This window comes from Charadrius vociferus, unplaced genomic scaffold (assembly GCF_000708025.1).
Source record: "Charadrius vociferus isolate BGI_N301 unplaced genomic scaffold, ASM70802v2 scaffold162, whole genome shotgun sequence".
NCBI classification, from domain to species: Eukaryota; Metazoa; Chordata; class Aves; order Charadriiformes; family Charadriidae; genus Charadrius; species Charadrius vociferus.
In genome coordinates this window covers 3,872,722-3,891,425 of record NW_009647236.1, presented here as the reverse complement: position 1 = coordinate 3,891,425, position 18,704 = coordinate 3,872,722, and the positions used below count along the sequence as shown (strand labels likewise).

At 47.4% G+C, this 18,704-nt stretch overlaps 1 protein-coding gene across 1 annotated transcript in view; it reads left to right on the top strand.

Moving 5' to 3' along the window:
- The window catches only part of GAP43 (growth associated protein 43), a 59,232-nt gene extending 53,814 nt beyond the window's left edge, over positions 1 to 5,418 (top strand). The window contains exon 3 of the mRNA XM_009879912.1: positions 4,649 to 5,418. Coding sequence (XP_009878214.1) covers positions 4,649 to 4,737 — 89 coding nt within the window. The 3' untranslated portion in view covers positions 4,738 to 5,418. The remainder of the gene's footprint in view (positions 1 to 4,648) is intronic.
- The last annotated feature ends 13,286 nt before the right edge of the window (positions 5,419 to 18,704 follow it).

Sequence of the window (18,704 nt, the reverse complement as noted above, 5' to 3'; positions counted from 1 at the left end):
CTGCTTTACCTTTCAGGACAGATTTTATTTTTTGCCCCTCTTCAAGCTTCTTTTGCTTCATATTACAGCTCAGCCTTCCCTCCTGTTCTGTTGCTCCACACGTGCACATATTGTGTTCTTACATTGTGAGTTTGGGCCCTCCTTTTTGCTCTGTGGCTGGAATGCTCTAGAACAAATGTGGACGTCTCCACCTTGGCTTGCTAAAGATGTAGGTGTTCTCAGGCTGCAACTCCTCTTGTCCTAAGGCAGGCATCTAACTATGTCAGGTTAATAGAGTCCTAGAAATGTCATGTTAATTTCCACTAATTAGAAAGGGAGCAGAGGGTGAGAAGATGGATGGAGATGTTTCTGTCTATATGTCTGCAGTTAGGTGAGATGTCCATCCACTCCCACTTCAACTTTCCCATTTCATGATTTCTTCACGTGTATCTCAGTGCTGCCCCAGTCCAGGTCCATTTTAAGAAATAACTCACTGCCTCCTGCTTGTTCTCACCCTTGCAAGTGGACACAGGGGACTCTGATCTCACAGGAGGAGGTCTCACAGTGCTGGCATGTTCAGAAGGGAGGCAGCTTTAGACAGGTGGAAGTTTGGCCACCCAGGATGAAATGCTTTTGTTCTTCAAGCAGGGGACAGAACATTTTGCCTAAATGCCCTGAATTCTCACCTGCTTTTGTGTCACCTTTTACGCCTCTTCCAAAGAAGTGTAAAGTGAATGTAAAATGCTGTGCAATTCTCTCTGTATAACTGTACGTGTCCATTACACACCAACAGGTGCGACAGCCCAGCATTCAAAGAAGTGGGAAATCAAGACTAGTTACTGGGTAAAAAGCAATGTAAGAAGTATCCCCTCTGATGTATGGAATCCCCAGGATAGCTATCTATTAATCTCCCCAGAGATACTTTGCCCTCCTTTTCTGGGACACTGAAAACTAGGCTGGAGAAAACCCGAGAGAACATACTGCAGAAATAGCCTGCATCAAACAAACTGGTGAAGGGTGAGTCAGATAAACCATCTCGCCCCTCCTCATGAATCAGAAACTGCTATTAACTGGCCTTGATGTCAGTAGGGTTGTGCGGCATTGCTCCCATTGCATGGAGAGAATCCTCCTCTTTTTACTGCTGTGGTTTAGTGGTGTCACAGCTTGAACATTATTTTTTCTGCTGAGTTTTTTATCCTTTGGGATATTACTTCTTGCTAAAGTTCATTACTATATATTAACACCAGGTTGCTTCTTTTCCCTCATCCCAAAGATCAATGAAATGCTGCTAAAGCTGCTAGGAAATAAGATAGAGCTTAGCAGGGCATAGCAGTGCATAGGGCATTTCCCCTTATTGCTTCAACTCTATGCAAGAAGAAAGAGGGAGAGTGGCTGGCTGAATTTTCTGTGATAGTTCCTATTCAAAGAGATAGACCTCTTGTTTATACTCGCGATATCCGCAGTCAGGAAAATTTGCTCCAGTTTGTGATGTGTCCAGCATTGGGTTTGTATGATTCCTCTCTGTTGACTTGAATATGTGGTGAAGTGATTTTAAATCCTTTCTGCTGCTCCATGACCTCAGACGCAGTCCAGGCTATTTCAGCCATGGCAGAAATCAGTCCAGTCTCTGGGCTGCTTCATGGGGGAGTCCTCTGCCTGCCACTACCTGCTCCCCAGAGAAGAGCAACGGGGGCAGTGAGGCACCCTCGCAAAATTCCTTTGCCAGCCAGGGATCTCTGGGCGCCACAGGCACTCCCTGGAAATTAGATTTGCCACTGTGCTGAGCCAACAGGGAACAAAACATGGCAGAAAATTGTGTTTCAACCTGCCTGCTTATCCTAAGAGCAAGGACAGGAAGGGAAACGTTGTGAGCTGCCCCACGTCACTGAGGTTGCCAGCTCCCCCGCTTTAAGTACAACCGGATTTCCTGCCCATCTCGCTAGGACAAGGTAGAGCCCACGACTGTAGGAGCTGAACCCCACTTTCAGCTGCTGACGTAATGGGGGTGTCTGTGCAACTTAGCTCTTTATATGTCTTGGCTAAGGCACTCAGTATCACAGCAGGTATGCAGGACCTCCCAGTGCCTATCCCTGTGCCTGCTGCGTTACAGCCTCTTCTGTTGTGCTGTCCCGAGGAGGCTGTGGGGACTGCCGGCTAAAATCTGTGCATATTTTCAGTAGGAAGACACAGAGAGTTTTAAACATACTGAAATATAGTGTCAGGGCTTGTGTTCCCGAAGCCGCATTGCCTATCCTTTGTTGCTCTTCCATTCATCTTGCATTTATGTGCGGAAAAAATGGAAATTCTGCCTTACTGGGATCTATCAGAGCCTTATAGCAAAGCACGCTTTGCTGCTGGCCAACAATAGTCTTTTGGCTCAAATTTAGGGGTAGATGATTGTGCACTGGGATTCTACTCTTGGCTCCATAATCCAGCATCTCCTGCTATGAATGCCTTGGAGAAGAGTAGGATTAAAAAGACTTCCCCTCCCTCCCAGTGGAGCGTGATCAAGTCATTCAAGAAAATTAAGAAAACTAGGGCAAGTTGGCCTGCTTTGCCTTGCAACAATACTTGCATCCTGTTTTAATCAGTAGCCTTTTTTGTCTTTGGTTTATGGTTGTAGCATATATATATATAAAAGGAGTCCTTGAGTAGCATTCTGTTTAGCTGTTCAGTATCAAGGGAAAGAAAGTCCACTGACAGGGGGTTGGCAGGTGCAGGGGCTCAGGCCCTGGGGGTGTTCCCACAGACTTCTTCCTTTTAGAAAATCAACAGTCAGAGTTTACAAAAGTATTTGAAGGTTCAGAAGCAGAGCCTTTAACGAAGATGATTCAGGATAGGAAGTTACACATATCTTAAAGGTGACCCATATGGAAGTGGTGCCTGGGAACATATTTAAAAGCTAGGCTAAAGAGCCGAGGGGGAGAGGGAAGCACTACTGCCAGTGTTGGAAGCAAATACAAGTCTGCCATCTGATGGCATCGAATGGACCAGGCCAAAATGCATAAACGGTGTCAGTAAGGAAAGTTTCACATACCAATTAACATTCTTACTAATGCTAAATATGAGTGTGAGGATGCTAATCCTCACAAACTAAACATTGGCTTGTGAACTTCCATATTGTTGAGCTGACAGCATGGGCCATGGTGAGATTTTTGATTACACCAACTAGCTTTGCCCCAGACAGCTCCCAGACACAACCACCCTGTTCTGGAGAGTAAGGGAGTTTAGCCATATGGACACGAGCTGTGTGGTGCCAGCTGGCCTTGGGGCCAGAGAGCAGTCCCTGGCCCATTTTATTTGCTGGTATAACGTAATCTGATAACCCATCAGAGAAGCCAGAAACTGTCCAGGGACCCCACAGTCCTCCCTGAATAACCACCGGAGATACAGCGATGCTACGCAGGTATGTTGAGTGCCAGCATTGAGGTGATTGGTGACATACCAATCTTGTGGTCTGTCCCACACCACCCAGCCCTTCAGCAGTTGTTTTTTTTCCCCGTTCTTTATCCCAAGTCTGGAGTGATGCTGCTTGCTTGGTCTGTGTGTATGTGTGTGTGGGAGGGGGAGTCAGTAAAGAATGGGGAGAGATGACAATGAGGCAGACCAGCCACTACAGTACACTAAGACCCTTGTGCATTATTCTACCTGACAGCCCTGCATCCCTGGGTGAACCATCACCTTCTCCTGTAAAAAGCAGTCCACACGGTGCATAGACCTTAGTGGGGTTTCTGAAAGAGACCCGGGACATCTTAGTGTACCCTGATCTAAAGGTCAGGAGAGCTGATGCAGTGAAGGGGGCGTAGTGTCTCGGGCTTGATGAACCTAGCAGCAAGATCACTGTAGCTTGAGGGGCGCTCCTGTCTCTTGCCTTGTCCCTCCCAGCAGCCTCTGCCTTCCCCTTGGTTCTGATCCCCTGTCTAGTTCATTGTTGTGGGATTGCTCCTAGTGCTCATTTTAACTTCTCATGTGAACAATGTGACAGAACAAGGTGTCTGATTGACAGGCAGACCCAGCCTCCAGTTACATGCATCACTTCCCCCCGGGGCAGCTCTGCCTTTGAAAGGAGAGCCCAGAAAACTAGAGAGATGTGGCAACCTCCTGGATGAAGGCTCCCATTCTTGAAGGCTAGAGACATTTCTCCAGATCTATGTTCAGTGTAAGAGATGTCTGAGTTACGGGTTATAAAGCTTTTTCCCCTGGGTCTTGCAAGCTTCAAGTGCGTGTAGACTTTTCTCTTTGTGACTTCTTTAAGTCTTGGCTGGGAGGGTCCTTAGCAGTAATTAGGGGGCAGCAATTCAACCGTGGTTGGCACAGTCAGGGGGTTCAGTAAAAGGGTGTGTGATCTAGCTGGTAAGCCGAGAGCCTAATCAGTGCACCTGATGAAATGAATAGTGGTTGCCTGCCACATCAGTAGTGAGCTAAGCAGCTCTTTCCAGTTGCTCTTGCTTTCTGGTGGGGCTGGAAGTGTTTTGTGAGAGCTATGCACTTGGGCTGAACCCTGTCATGTTCTTTCCGTGCTGCAGAAATGCCAGGGACTTTGAGACCTGGGTCACTTTGGGGAGGGAAAAGCCTGAAGCTGTGCAGTCCGTCATGCGATGGCTGTGTGCACAGGCAGGATGCTCTAGATCATGGCTGACTAACCCTGGACCATCTTTTTACCCACCAGATGCTGTAGAAGAAACCAAACCTACTGAAAGTGCCCAGCAGGAAGAGGTGAAAGAAGAAGAGAGCAAGGCGGACCAAGAAAATGCCTGAACATTAAGAAATGACTCCCCATTGCCCCTCCCTCCCTCCCCCTATCTTCTATCCTTCCTTCCCACCCCAATCTCGATCTTCCCCCTTCCTGCTCACATCTGTGAGCCTGTCCGTCCCTCTCCCATTCCCACTTAAACCCTTTTTCTCTCTGTGTGGCAAACATTTAAAGAAAAAAAAAAAAAGCAGGAAAAATCCCAGTCAAACAGTGTGGCTTAAACATTTCTTTGTTTCTTGGTGTTGTTATGGCGAGTTTTTTGGTAATGATGATCCAATCATTTTGGGAAAATTCTTGCACTGTATCAGAGTTCTTTGACCTGGCGCGTGCGTGTGTCTGTCTGCCCACCGCGAGCGCTCTCTCTCTCTCTCTCCTCTCTCTCTTCTCCAAGTGTGTGTGTGTGCAATGTTACGTTCATCCGAGGAGTCCAGACTTACCGAGTGAGTTAAAACAAAAGAGGAAAAAAAAAAATTCCTTTTCTTCCTTTTTCAATGTGATGGAATGAACGAAAGAAAAAAAAAAAGACCAAACCCAACAAACAAAAGAATGAAATATCATACTAAACCTCAGTTTGTTTTCAGAACTAAAACAACAAAAAAATGTGCCAATTAGCGTAATGCTTGGCTCCAGGCTCCTTTTTCAAACTGAACAATAATTATAATAAATGAGAATAATGATCATTAATACCACCGTGTCGCATTTCTATGCTGCCGTATATCCTGCTGGCCTGCCAGCCGAATGGTGGGCCACTTCTTGCGTGGCCCTGCTATGCTCCTCAGCCACCGATCAGTGACGGACCACACTCCCTGCCACTGCTTAGGGGATTCTTAAGGGAAGTAGGCTTGGATTTTGAGGTGTTAGTACCAACTAACATTAATAATGAAAGTAGCAAAGTCAGTTTCAGGAAAGAACAAAATAAGCAGCCCTCTAGGAGACCTCTGGGCCCTGATTTGGAGAAGCATGTTGACCTTGGAGCAATGACCATGGACAGCCCTGTGGGTCTCAGCAGAGGGAACAGCTTTGGGTCCATGCTGAAGGTCCAACCACTGACAAGGGCCACACTGAGGGCCATGAGGGGACAAGGTCCCGGGGCCTGAACTCCCCCCGGCAGCAGGGTGATGCTTGCCCCACCGGGCTGGGGTTGGAGAAGTTGTTGAGTAACATAGTGTGGCCCTCCAAAAATGTTGTTTGGCAAAATAAATTGGGCCAATGCATTGAGTAAATAGGCACATGGACAGGACAAGGTCTGGTAGCATCAGAGCCAGTTGAGAACACTTTGAGAAATATCCCATTCCTTTAACCAGGTTGTTTCTCCCAGTTCTAATGAAGGCCAAGACTTTTAGCTGTTGTTTATGGCCTTCCCCCACAGCCAGCTAAAAGCGTGGCGCAGGCTTGGTGCCATGGGCAGAACATCACCTCGTCAATCTCCACTACTGCTTTCCACGAGGGTGCGGGGTGTTCCCTGCGGCACACCAATGGTGTGCCCATAGGCCCAGCCTGTCCCAGTGGAGGACTGACAGATGCCCGGCCCTGAGGTTGAATGGCCGTCCTGGTCTGCTGTTCTGTTTATGAGCTGCAACCATGAATAGCTAAAATCCATTCAGTAATAAGTGGGCTTTCATAAAAGCCCAGTTATTGCTCTTTCTCTGCCCTGATTATTATCACGTGCTTTCCCACCATCTTGTGCACGGTTTCCTGGCCGCATTGGCAATGACAGGCAGGGTACTCTGCAGGATTGCCATACGATGCTGCAGGGCCACAATTAAATTGGCCTCACAGCAGTAACACCAAAAAGATGGGTCTGCTGACAGCCCCAACATCCCTTGGTGGCTGACACTTGGAGTGGCAGCCCCACAGCCTTCAGAGGGCTGGCTGGCCCTCCCTGCCCTTCTCCTTTGTTCTCCTCCATCTCTTTGTTGGAAATAGGGAGAAAAGATGAACGGTGTCTCCTCAGAGATGATCGCTTTGAACATAGACCGCTCACTGGAAGTGCCATCAAAACGCGTCAGGATTCAATTCCATGTGCTTCCTGGCGTTGTGTAGACATAAAGAGAGAGAGAGAGTGTAGAGAGAGTGGGAGAGAGATTTTACAGAGATTTTTAAAAACAGGGATTAGAGAGATGAGGGGGGGAAAGATTTTCGAGTGGATAGATGGATGATAGGGAGAGAGAGGGAAGTATAGCTAGAGTAAGAAAGATTAGAGTGAAAAAGTTGAGAGAGAGACAGGAAGAAATTAGATAATATGGAGCAATAGATGATTGATAGAGATAGTGAAACGTAGCTAGCTAAAGTAGATTAGACAGACTAAATAGGTAGAAAGATGGGCTGACTGACAGATAGGTATTGTGTCATACTTCATAAACGATATATATGCTAATATTCCCATGTCATGATGGGTGGTAAACCCTGAGACACCTTCCAGCCTGACCTCAATTCAGCAAATGTAGCGCGGACATCAGGCATTGCTTGGACCGTATGTCAGGTCTCACCACCCTGCCCGTTTCTGCCGTGGAAGCGGCAGGGAGGGGGATGGTGTTTGGGGAGGGAGAGCGCTCTGATGGACACGGGGTGGCCAAGGCGTAGGGAGGAGAGGCATTGAGTATGTTTGCTGTTCGTAGCACGCGAGGTGCTCAGCCCAGCTTGGACGTTGCAGACGCCCCGTGTCTCTAGCACCGAGTTGAGAGAACTGAGGTTCAGCTCTCAGGATTTGTGGGAGAGGTGTTTGGGAGGAGGCAGGAAGGAGAGAGCACGGTTTTTGTTTAGCCTCATCTCCTGTCATGACCATTTAAAAGAGTTTTCTTAAGGACTGTCTTGCCTGTTTCTGCAAAGACCATGTGGTCTCCCTGCTCTTCTGACTTCAAACCCCAAACTTTTCACCTTGCCTCCACTTTACTATTACTGTTTTTGACTTTATAAGGAAAAGAAAACTGCCTCTCCTGTCTTCCTGGACATAGGCCTTCCTCCCTCCTCAAAAAACAGAAACATTTTTCTCTCCCCGGGGATGTTTTATCTTTGCATTTCGCATGTTGCCTCCCCCTTGGCTGATGGTTGGGGCATCGCGCGTGTTTTGTCACCGTTTGTAAGAACATACTTTGCCATGTTGCTTAGAGAACAAAGGGTTGCGTTTTGTGTTTTGGGTTTTTTCCCCCCACAAAGAGAACGGGGTATGTGGTTACCAACTGCAAACCTAAATAATTTAAATACTAATTCCTCTCCCTTGGTTCCAGTTTAAAATTACTAGCTGTAACCGAGCACCCCCCTATCTTTCTTATTGTACCATGTCCTGATCCTGCCAGAGAGTCAGGGCAAAGAGAGCGTGAGAGAGAGCACACAGACAAATCCTGCCTTGAGCAGGCAGTGGTTTAATGTGTAATACACAAGATTTGTATAGGAAGCTGGGCTGTCTTCAGGGTACAGGAAGAGAGCAGAGAAAAGCATTTGGATTTCCTTCATTTGCCTCTTCAGCCAGATTTTAAAAGGCTGAAAGGAAACAGTATAAAGGATGTAGCATGGGACAGAAACTGGAAGGAGAACAAGGGTATTTGAGGAACAATATTTCTAGCAGGATATCAAGTGAGCTGAGAGCAGCACAAGAGGCAGGAGGTCCCAGAAGTAAAGAGTGGAGCAAAGAGTACCCAGCAGAGTAGTTGGAGCTTTTCCTGATGCAACAACCGACATGAATTCCCCAGGGAGTATATATCTAATCCTCTCTCCCTGAAGAGGATTTGCCTGGAGGTATCTGTGGTTGTTACTTTATGTATGGAGAGGGAAGGGCTTATCAGAATGACTCATGCTGGGAAGATGGTGCCTGACCTCACGTACAGTGCTATGGAAATCCAGAGACCAAGAGGGGCTTTTTCCATGCCTCTGCAGTAAGATATGCTAGTGATCCACGTCTATACTGAATGCTTGGACCAGCTGTAGGCCAGCTCTTGACATTTCACCTCATCTAAGCCTTGGAAAAGTATAAAAAATCCCAACCTAACACCCTCCGCCATCAGTGCAGCAGATCATATGAATTTGGTCTGCTTTGCAAATGCTTGTGGCATCCACAGACTGTCTACATTGATAGCATATAAAAACCCACAACCCTTGCAATAGTTGCATCAGCCAAGAAGCTCCACCGTGAGCCACATTCCAAAGGGAGCGGAAGGGCATACTGCTGAGATCCCTTCAGACCCGGTATTTTCCAACCCCAAACCCTAATGCAGCCCCATGAGAGGCCTTAGCTAGAAGGAACTCACCTATGGTGACAACATAAACACCATCTCCTGGGGAACGTGCCACTCTAAATGAAAGAAATGGCCATGACCAGAGGAGAGGGGTTTAGAAAGAAAGGAAAGAAGAAAAAAAGAAAGAGGGAGTTCATACCAAACTCTCCATGGGAGATATTTCTTTTTTCCTCTGCTGTCTGAATGGCAAACTAGCACGTGAGGCTTTTTGTATTGAAGGTCTGGTGTTTGTCATAGGTGTCTTAGGAAGGAAAGAGAGCGGCTGTGATTTGCGGAGGTGAAGGGAAGGGTCTGAATGAATGTTTTTGTGGCCACTCTTGGCTAAGAAGTCCGTTCGGTGGTCACCTGCAGCTCAGCAATGTGGAGGGGGGGTGGTGGTGGTGGTCCTCTTCCAGGCCTGTGCTCAGATTCCCTGCTTTTCCGCATTGCCACATTAGCACTTTCACTGGATATTTAGAGCACCTCAGGACTGGTTCTCCTCTCGCTCACACCGGGGTAACTCAGGAGTCACTCCACTGGAACCAGTGGTGTTAATCTGGTGTGAAAATAATGCGAGAGGAGGATTCAACTCCTCGGGGGAGGATTTTCCAGGTCCCCGAGGGGGAAAAAAAAATCAATGGGAGTTACATGTCTAACTGCCACTTGTGCCTGTGAAAGTCTGCCCCTTATCTACCCGTATGTATATAGGGTACAGTTTTCAGAATGACCTAAGTGACGTGGGCACTTGAGAGCACACATTTCACTGGCTTTCAAAGAGACGTAAACTCCTAAGGCCCAAATGCTGAAGGATGTGCAAACTCTTCTCTGCAGCAAATTTGAGGACTTGGGCCTAAAATTCTCCAGTCATTTTCCAAACGGAACTGAAGATCATGAGTCATTTAGGTGGTCCTGAAAGCGCTACCCTCTATCCATTTTTCAGGGTGTTGATCTCAGGTCATGTGCGAGCCTGCATTCTTGCCTACAATGCTTTATTACTACATTCCTCTGTTGAGCAATACTTGGAAGAAGAGCTGAAGGTTGAGATTTGCAGAACAGGCTAGTGACCCCAGTGGCTCGTGTCTGGAGTGCCCAACTTGAGAGACACCTCGCTGGGGCCCAATCCACAGGTCCCCTGTACACTCTGAACATCAAGATTCATGTATTACACACCCAGAACCACTGGTCACTTCCAAAAAAAAATCCCAGCCTGAGACCTAGACTACTCTTGCAAAAGAAAACCCTAGGTGAACCGTTTATCCAATAGCTTGGTTTTTCTGCTCATGCCTGTTCCCAATGAATGAAACACATCCCTGTGCATCACCTAAGCCCTATTTTGAGGAGTTACACTGGCATACAGCTGAAGTAACACAGTAGTAAATCGGGGCCTGAAGAAGGCGGCTACAGCCTAGAGAGTATCAAGAACTGTGACGTGTCTGGAAGCTAATAAGAGCAGAACTTGACAATTAGAGCGGCCCATTTCCGATGCTCTTGTGTGAGGATCTGGAAAGAGTCTCTCACTCATTGTACTTGTGCATTATGAATGTGTCCATCTGCAGAGATCTAATGTACACATATGTCCTGAATATTGTCCTAAGGTTGCAAGCTTCAAAAATGAGCAGAAAACATTCCCGAGAAGTGAGAATAATACAGATGTCTGTATTTGAAAAATTGGTTCAAATAAAGTCTCTCACTTATAGATACGTGTAGTTGTGTGCAATTATTTGCTCCTGGAATAGAAGTTTCTCCCTTGTGGGGGATTTCAATGCTTTTATGAAAAATCTCATTCCATTCTCCCTTGACCTTCTCAGTCAAGTCCTATTACTGTGGAAAGAAATACTTTCTACTTATAAGTCCTATTACTGTAGAAAGAAATACTTTCTACTTATTCTGTCTGGGTAAAAAACGACGTTAAAATGAAAGGGTGAAGTAAAAGGTCTGGTATGTTTTTACTGTTGTTAACTATCTATTGAGGTAGAAGATACAAGCCCGATGCAAAATGTGGTCTTCCTGTGCAAAAGTACTAGGTATTTATATAATAAGAAACAGACATCACCACAGATGTTCTTGACCCATGAAAGGCTGGCGTGTGGCTGTCTAGACACTCCCTGAAACCAGGCTCAACTGAGGAAAGCTGTGCTTCGGTGCTGCACATCTGCAAAGTGTCCACAGTAAAATGCTGGGCCTGGGATGTTCCACGTAAGGGAATCTGCTTGGGTGTAGAAATGGTGATGCGGGTCACCATTCAGTAAAGCACTCAGCATGTTTAAGGAAAAGTGAGTACAAAATGGAATAATATTTTCTTTTTTTAGACAATTAGGCAACCTTGTGCAAGTGTACCTAAAGATATCAAATTCCTCATTGGATTTAAAGCTTGAGTAGTTCCCTGGGAAACTCCAGAAGTTTTTGGGATAGGAATATATATTTCAGCACCTAAGAAGTCCCCACCAAGTTCTTTCCCTCAGTATCAGCTTTGTGCCAAGTGCGATGAAATATGAGCAGAGCAGCAATTGCTACCCAAGCTGTGCTAGGCTGCTGACTTAATGCTGTGCTGTATCTGTCAGCAGCTCAAGAGCAGAGCTGAAATCAAGCATTTTTATCACATCTATTCATCCCAGGAAGCTTTGCAACCACTATTTAGAAATCACTTGCAACTCATCTCTGAAATACAGCAGCTGGCTTAGCAAGGGCCCAGGAAAATTCCTGATGAGGCTCCAAGGAGCTGCCTGGGAAACAGAGCAGACCTCGGCACCTCACATGGGTTCTGGACAAAGTGCCAATTTACAAATGAAAATGACACAATTAGATGTCTGTATTCTTGCATGTAATCATCAGTTGCCCCATGGCTTCTCCAAAAAAGGCGTGGACTCCAGCTTGTGTGCAAACAAATATTTAGCATTCAAAATCAAGTGGTTTCAATTAGCCACATCGCTAGATTGCAGGGCTCAACCCTGGCAGATTGGCTTTGCTTCAGTGGGGCAAAACACCTGTGAAGGGGCAGCCAAGGACCTCCCTCCAAGTCCATGGTTGTCTTGGGGCAGCAAGGCTGCCTCGCTCTCTTTTATCTTCTATACAGCGGGTGGGGGGGGGCAGGAGGCTGTCCAGTTGTCCACGTGTGCCAGCTGAAACACTCAGCCTAAAGTAAATCACCGCCATAAACTCTCTAACCCGGCACACAAAGCTTGAGCATGATTTCCAGTGTCATGCTTTTGCCACTGTGAGCTGGAAATAAACTTTCTGCCTGAATCATACAAAATGACCCATGGCTCACCTTGGGTGTTCGTCCCCCATTGCCTCTCTGCCCAGGTGAACTCCCTTCAGACTGCTGAGACTTCACGGACTGCGCCAACAGCCTTTCCCTAGCTTCTGCAAGACATCAGTGAATGATGTGTTTCTGATTCCTGTGGTGGTCCCCCAGCTTAGCCCACACTGCATTAGGAGAAAACCTCCTCCCCTTGGGGAAATCGCAACAGGAGATTCAGGTCTTTCTGGCTTTTGACAATGCCAACAGCCTCACCGCAGACTTGCCACCTTCATTGCTCCACAAAGGTCACCAGCAAAAGACCAGTGTTTCTCATACTATCTCTCAAATTTCTAACTCTGCTATCCTTTACCCAGCAGGCAGCATCAAGCACCCTGTAATAGACATTTACAGTCTCCTAATCTGCTACATTTTGCCCTGTTTTACCATTGTATGCAGAGCTGGCATCCAGACTGACAGGGGCTGCTGCCCTCTGAAGATGAGCAGAAAAAGCCAGACAAAGGAAATTATGCACTTCTGTACATAAGGTCACTTTTGTTTATTAAGAATGAAATTATTTTTCTCCATGTAGGGTCACTTTTTTTTATTAAAGAGGAAATAGTTTTCATTTAGCTTAGTATGGAACGGTGAACATGAATAATAAGAGAGGCAAGGAAGTAAAAGCCCATTTGTCTCAGAGGAGCACCGCTGACTCTGTAGCTGAGAGGCAGGGTTTGCAGAGAGGTGGTAGCTTGTACGGGACAGATAACTCCAGTCTTTGTAAATGCACCAGCCTACGAGCTGGATACAGGTAGAAAGGCACTGTTTTGTGCATAATTTAATTATGGTAATTAATTAAGCAAATTATGAGTAAAACATAATTAACACTTCGGCAGCAATGGGTGGATGTTAAGCCGAGAGAGATAAGACTCATTATCTGCCTTGGGAGAGAGGAAAGGTCATCGCTAGCTGGATAACAAGGAAGGGTTAATTGGGGTGAACTGAAAAGTGCTGGTGAGGTCTCTCTCTACTGAGCCCATGATTAGGCTATTTTTTGGCTTGAGACAGGTGTCTTCTGAAGGATTTTGTGGCCATCCTCAGGACCCAGACCCAGAGAGGGAAAAACGGTTTCTCTCACTGGAGGAGAGGTCTGATGGAGAAGGTTCAGTTTTCCCCCTCTACACCAGGTGTGCCAATCCTTGGCCATTTATCTACGCACAGTCAGTCAGTCTGTGGTTTAAGTTTCAGTGAGCCTCATTCAACTTCTGTCTGTGCAGCAGCTCATGCTCAAGTGCAGGAACAATTTCACTGTGGGTGCTGTGGGCAGAGCCTTCTTCCTTGTGTTTGCCCAGGGCCTCAGGCTTTCCTTCTTGGGTCTCTTTCATTCTGAGGCAGACCTGAGTGATTTAGGAGCAACACAGCAAAAGCTAAGAAACTGCCAGATTTAATGGTGGCCTCAGGGGGTGCTGGTGTCTAACAGGGGAGATGCCATGGCTTTGGATGTGGAGGACCAATGTTTCTGGAAGTAATGGAGAAGAAATCCGTGAGGAGCAGCCCAAGTGATGATGGGTCATTTTCTCTAGAAGCCACCTTAAGACCAAAATACAATTCCTGGTTGAATGCCAGCACTGGTCAAATGGGTGAGCAGTTTCTGAACACAGGCACTTCAGCTTTCTCACCCCACAGCTTCTCAGTAGCAAAGAGAGAGGAGACCTACAGCCATGGGTTGCCACCCCCAGTCTCCTCTCCACTCATGACAGCCAAGCTTGGTGCCAGACACCCCACAGGGCATGTTTGGGAGCTGGGGCTGGAAGAACAAAGTGTGATGCAGGGTGCATAGACTTAAAAGACTTTGCGTGTTGACTGCTCCCTAGGAAAAAGCTGAAGATCCCGGGGGCATCGCCACCCTGTCTCGTGTTTGAGGGGAGGATGAGGAAGGCTCACCCACCACCGTGGAGGCTGGCCGCTGGGGAGGGCTATCTCTGCTTCGCCGCCGGGCTGTTGGCACTCTCTGCCTCCCAGACCCTCGCCGGCGGAGAGCCCATTAATAAGGCTTTCCAGCCTGTCACTTCCATGCTGAATCCTTTGAAAGCCGCGCTCCTCTGGGCCCATTAGAGGGAGGAACTGTCTCTGCTGAAACATATGGGGCTGTCAGGCTCTGTCTGGCTGTTGCTCTGAAAGCTGCCGCTGCTCTGGCTGTTTGCTGACAGGGGGGGTAAAAGCCGTCTTGAGGAGGCTGTGATGAGGACGGGGGCTTGGTAAGGTGCTGGGGGAAGATGGCAGATGAGCTGGCAGGGATGCTGGTAAGCAGCGTGCCGGTAGGTGATGGGCTGCTATAGGAGGACATTGGGTTAAAAGGCAGCCCAAAAGGGCTGCTGGGCAGCTCAGGGGGAGTCTGGCATGCTGTGAGCGTGACAGCGGGAAGAGGTACCTCTGATGAAAAGTGGGGTAAGCTGGGTGGCAAATATTGGGTAGGGATGTAGGGGCAGGTTGCGGCAGCAGAAGACATGGCTGACTTCAGAATTGTTTGGGCTTGTCTGGGGAAGGAGAGGATAGCAGCAGTGCTGGGTGGCTCTGTGGGGATGATGCAGAAGGGAGGTTTTGGAGAGCATCATGTGGTCACACCAGCCTGGAAGCTGCTAGGTGCATTCCTGACATCGCCTGAATGCCGCTGGAGTTGCTCATTAACCAACGCACACCCCCACAACCCCCTCCCCCCAGCTCCATTTGCAGAGACTGAAGAGGATTTAATGGAGTCCCTTGACTTTTTCCTCTGAAATATTCATAGGTTTTAGCAGTCCATTTCATGCTCGCCTCCTCCTCCATTAGAGAGCACCGAAGAGGGACTGGGTGGAAAGTACGCTTCCGTGGAGTCAGGGATACAGATAAAGGGACCTGCGGCTCCGACCAGAGGCTGCTGGAAAGTGATGTACTCCCGGGCTGCTGCCCGTCCCTCTCACCAGGCCCGCAAAATGACTCAAAATGAGCCCTGGGCAGCACGCACAGGGAGGTGATTAATACAGTGGGAAAGGAAGGAAACCAATTAAGCAGAGAGTGCTATCTGGAGGTGCTGTCCTGTCTGCCCCCCCTCCCCGTCACACACGTACACCCCACATCTGTCTCCCTGCCCGTCTTCATGATCTGCAAGGCCAGGAGCTCTGAGAGTCGCACAAGCTGATGAAAAATGCCTGGAGGCAATTAGTTTCCTCCTTGCCTCAGCACTAACACTGATACAGGGAAAGTCCAGAGCTTCGATGAGACGGTGCAGAAGTGTGTTGGATTTTGGATGCCCTGTCTACAGTATCTGACACAGCAAGGAGCTGGCTGGGAAGTGTGGAGAAAGGCTGAAATAAATAGTGCCGTTGCACTCTGCTATACGAAATATCCCAAAAGATCAGGAGCAGGTGGGATCTCAGAGCACCATCTGCATCACCCCCACCTTGCACAAAAGAAGAGCAACTGGACTTGTGGCGCATCCCACCATGATATAAAATAGATCCTTCTCGGGTACACTCATTTCCATTTTCTTGTTTTCTGTCTCTCCAGTTTGACATTTTCCAAACCTGTTAGGTACTAAACCAGTTCTCTAACATTCTAACTAACTGGTATGTCCCCAACAAAGTCCCAGAACCAAATCTCTCTGAGATTTTGGGGGTGGGGAGGGTTGCAACCCTCTGCTCCAGATTCAAACCTCTTTTGCAGCACTCACACTCCTAAAGCTTGCAGCTGAAAGTCCAATGTAAGTTTTTATCAAGGACTCTACAGACTACAGTAGGACCTGGATAGTGCCCTAAGAATACAGATTGTTCCTGTGCCAGTGCTATCCCAGCAAAAAGGACAAGAGGTGCTTGGAAAGCAGCTCCCAAGTCCACTTGGCTTCGCTCTGCATTAGTACTTGGATGAACCAAATGAGCAAATTCTTCATGCTAATGAGTTGTTCACTCTGGCTGACAGAGACAGAAAGCGGGATTATAAATGTACAAATTCCTGTGGTTCTTCCCTGCTGGATTAAAAACCAGACCAAAGTCACAGATGCAACAGCACCTATTTATTCTTACTCTCAGAACACTTGTCAGGCTGCTTCCCCTTCCCTCCCATACACACACACACATGCGCGCGCGCGCGTGTGCGCCCTAGGAATCAGATGTTTATGTAAGTATTTGCAGGATGTTCCACATCTCCCTGAAATGATAATCAACGTGCCCAGAATCAGCTTAATTACTAAGTATTCATCATACGCCCACAGGCTCTTCCACAGCAGCTCCATGCAGCATCTCTATGAATGAGTCTGCATGTTTTTACCTCACTGCCAAACATTGCTCATGATCAAGAGCTTGAGCTCTTACATCTGAGCTGTTGCGCTGTCTATTTATTTATTTCCAGGCAGGGAGAGAGAAGTTTGTGAAGCAGTGGCAGTGCATGAGCAGACACAGAGAGCGTCTCAGGGCGAGACTTGGCCATCTATACCTTTTTGCAGCACTGTCTCTGTGCAGGATAGAGATGTGAATTATCCCAGTTTTAAACAAGCCGGATCAGAGGTTTAAACATGCCAGAGGTTTAAATAGCCTGGCAATTAACTGTCTCTGTAGAAAAGGCACAAATCAAGAATCTAAGTCCCAAGAAGTGTGAAACTACGAAGTTTTGCTTTCCATGGGTTGCACCCTGACACATACAGGTGCTCAGCAGATAGGCACTTGCAAAAAGACCAAAGAACTGCTTGGTTTAGCTGAGGCAATCAGAAAACACACTGCTGAGGTAGGAAAAGAAAACACTCTCTGAGGTAGCAAAGTTCACCTCCTGTAAGAAAGAGCACCATTCATGGCTCATCGTAACTTTTCTGAAGGATCTTCTGGACCGAGGCTCTGGGCAACTGCAAAGATCATGGTCATGTCTTCACTTTCTATCAGTGCACTTCCTATCAGGCCCACAGCAAACAATCCCTCATATAACTTCACAGGTGATTTCACTGAAACACTAAGCACAGGTGGAAGAAAGATTCAGGCTCCCCCTCATCGCTCCCTGGTTACCATCTGCCTCTGTTAGCCTGACAAGGTTTGGACTCTTCACACAACTGTAGCTGTCTTCATGTCCTTCCCTGTGGCATTGCACTAGCAAAGCCCACGTGATGATCCTACCACAATATTACACAGACTGTAAGCATTTAAGGCCATTAAGGTCACGCTTTTCTAGTTTATTGCTTTCTTGTGGAGCTTGGGTGACAGAGAACCCAGAAGCAGGGCACCCCTTTCTGTCTCTGCTGTGCTTGCCATCACATGGCAGGAAGTCTCCCTTCATTTAAAATACAAATCCTGGTGTCAGATGTGCCCTGAAACAGAGATATGATCAAACAAGCATTTTGATCTGCTGCAAGGAAGAAGCTCACAAACACAGGTTCACTTCTCCACCCAGGCTCATTTGTACACAGGAGGTGTGACTTTTCCTCTTTGTTCATACAGGAAAATTCTAAAATGGCCAGAAACCATTTTGCCAAATCTTCCACGTCCCAATTTATTAGCTATTCAAGACCCTTCATATGAACAGGCCATTGCTCACACAGACACTTGGCTATTGGTTGCCATCACAATTAAATAAGATGCTCCAGCAGCATCTGGGTGCCCGAATGGCTGGCCAGCTCTAGCCGTTCAAATTTGGTGTTAGCAATGCCCAAGATTAAAGGACGGTCTCACATCGCCGATGATGTCTCCAGACCCCAGAACTCTGCCAGCCTTAGCATCACAGTATTTCCATCACGCTGTCAGTACTCTAACGACGTTATCCTCACAATCCCTGGAGCGCCATGCGAAGGATGATTGTTACAACACGGGGCTGTGAAGGCTTAGACCCTCAAGATGTTTTGCGATACCTACCTCCTGGTGGTGGAGCAAGGCTCTGCCGCTTGCCCAAGGGCGCGGGAAGAGGCTGTGGCAGAGCACACAACTCAGCTCGTCTCTCAGGATTTCGTGCAGATCAGATCAATAACTACTCTGCTCTGAAGTATTTATTCTGCAGGGAAGAGGATGGGAATAAAACATACCTTTAAACCTTGTTAAAAATACATGCCGTGAAGACAACTGCTTTCTAAGGGCAAAAGTGTCTCCAGGGATGATCTCTGGGGAATGCCTCTGTAAGCAAAACACCCAGCAGGGAAAAGGCTTCTTGGGACCATCTCTGTAGGTGAACGCTCTGCTAAGTGAAATGCCTTGGGAAAGCATGCACCCGCGCAGCGTGCTGCCTACCTCTGTCTTTCCCCAAATAGTGCTTCCCATCCTTGCGGCTCTGAATAAGTCTGCAGTAGTCACAGAAAAGTCGGCATATGTACGCTAAGGCTTTCTTTTAGTGCATCTTTATTAAGCTCGTAAGATCAAATTTTAAACTAGAAACACCTTTTTAGCTCACTCGGATGCTCATGGGTAGCCTTGGCACTGCACATGGGTATGGGCCCCCCACTTGCAAACAAGCACGGTCAGCCACCCTTTACGTTTTTATTAATATCCAAGTTTAAACACCACTGTCATCGAACTGG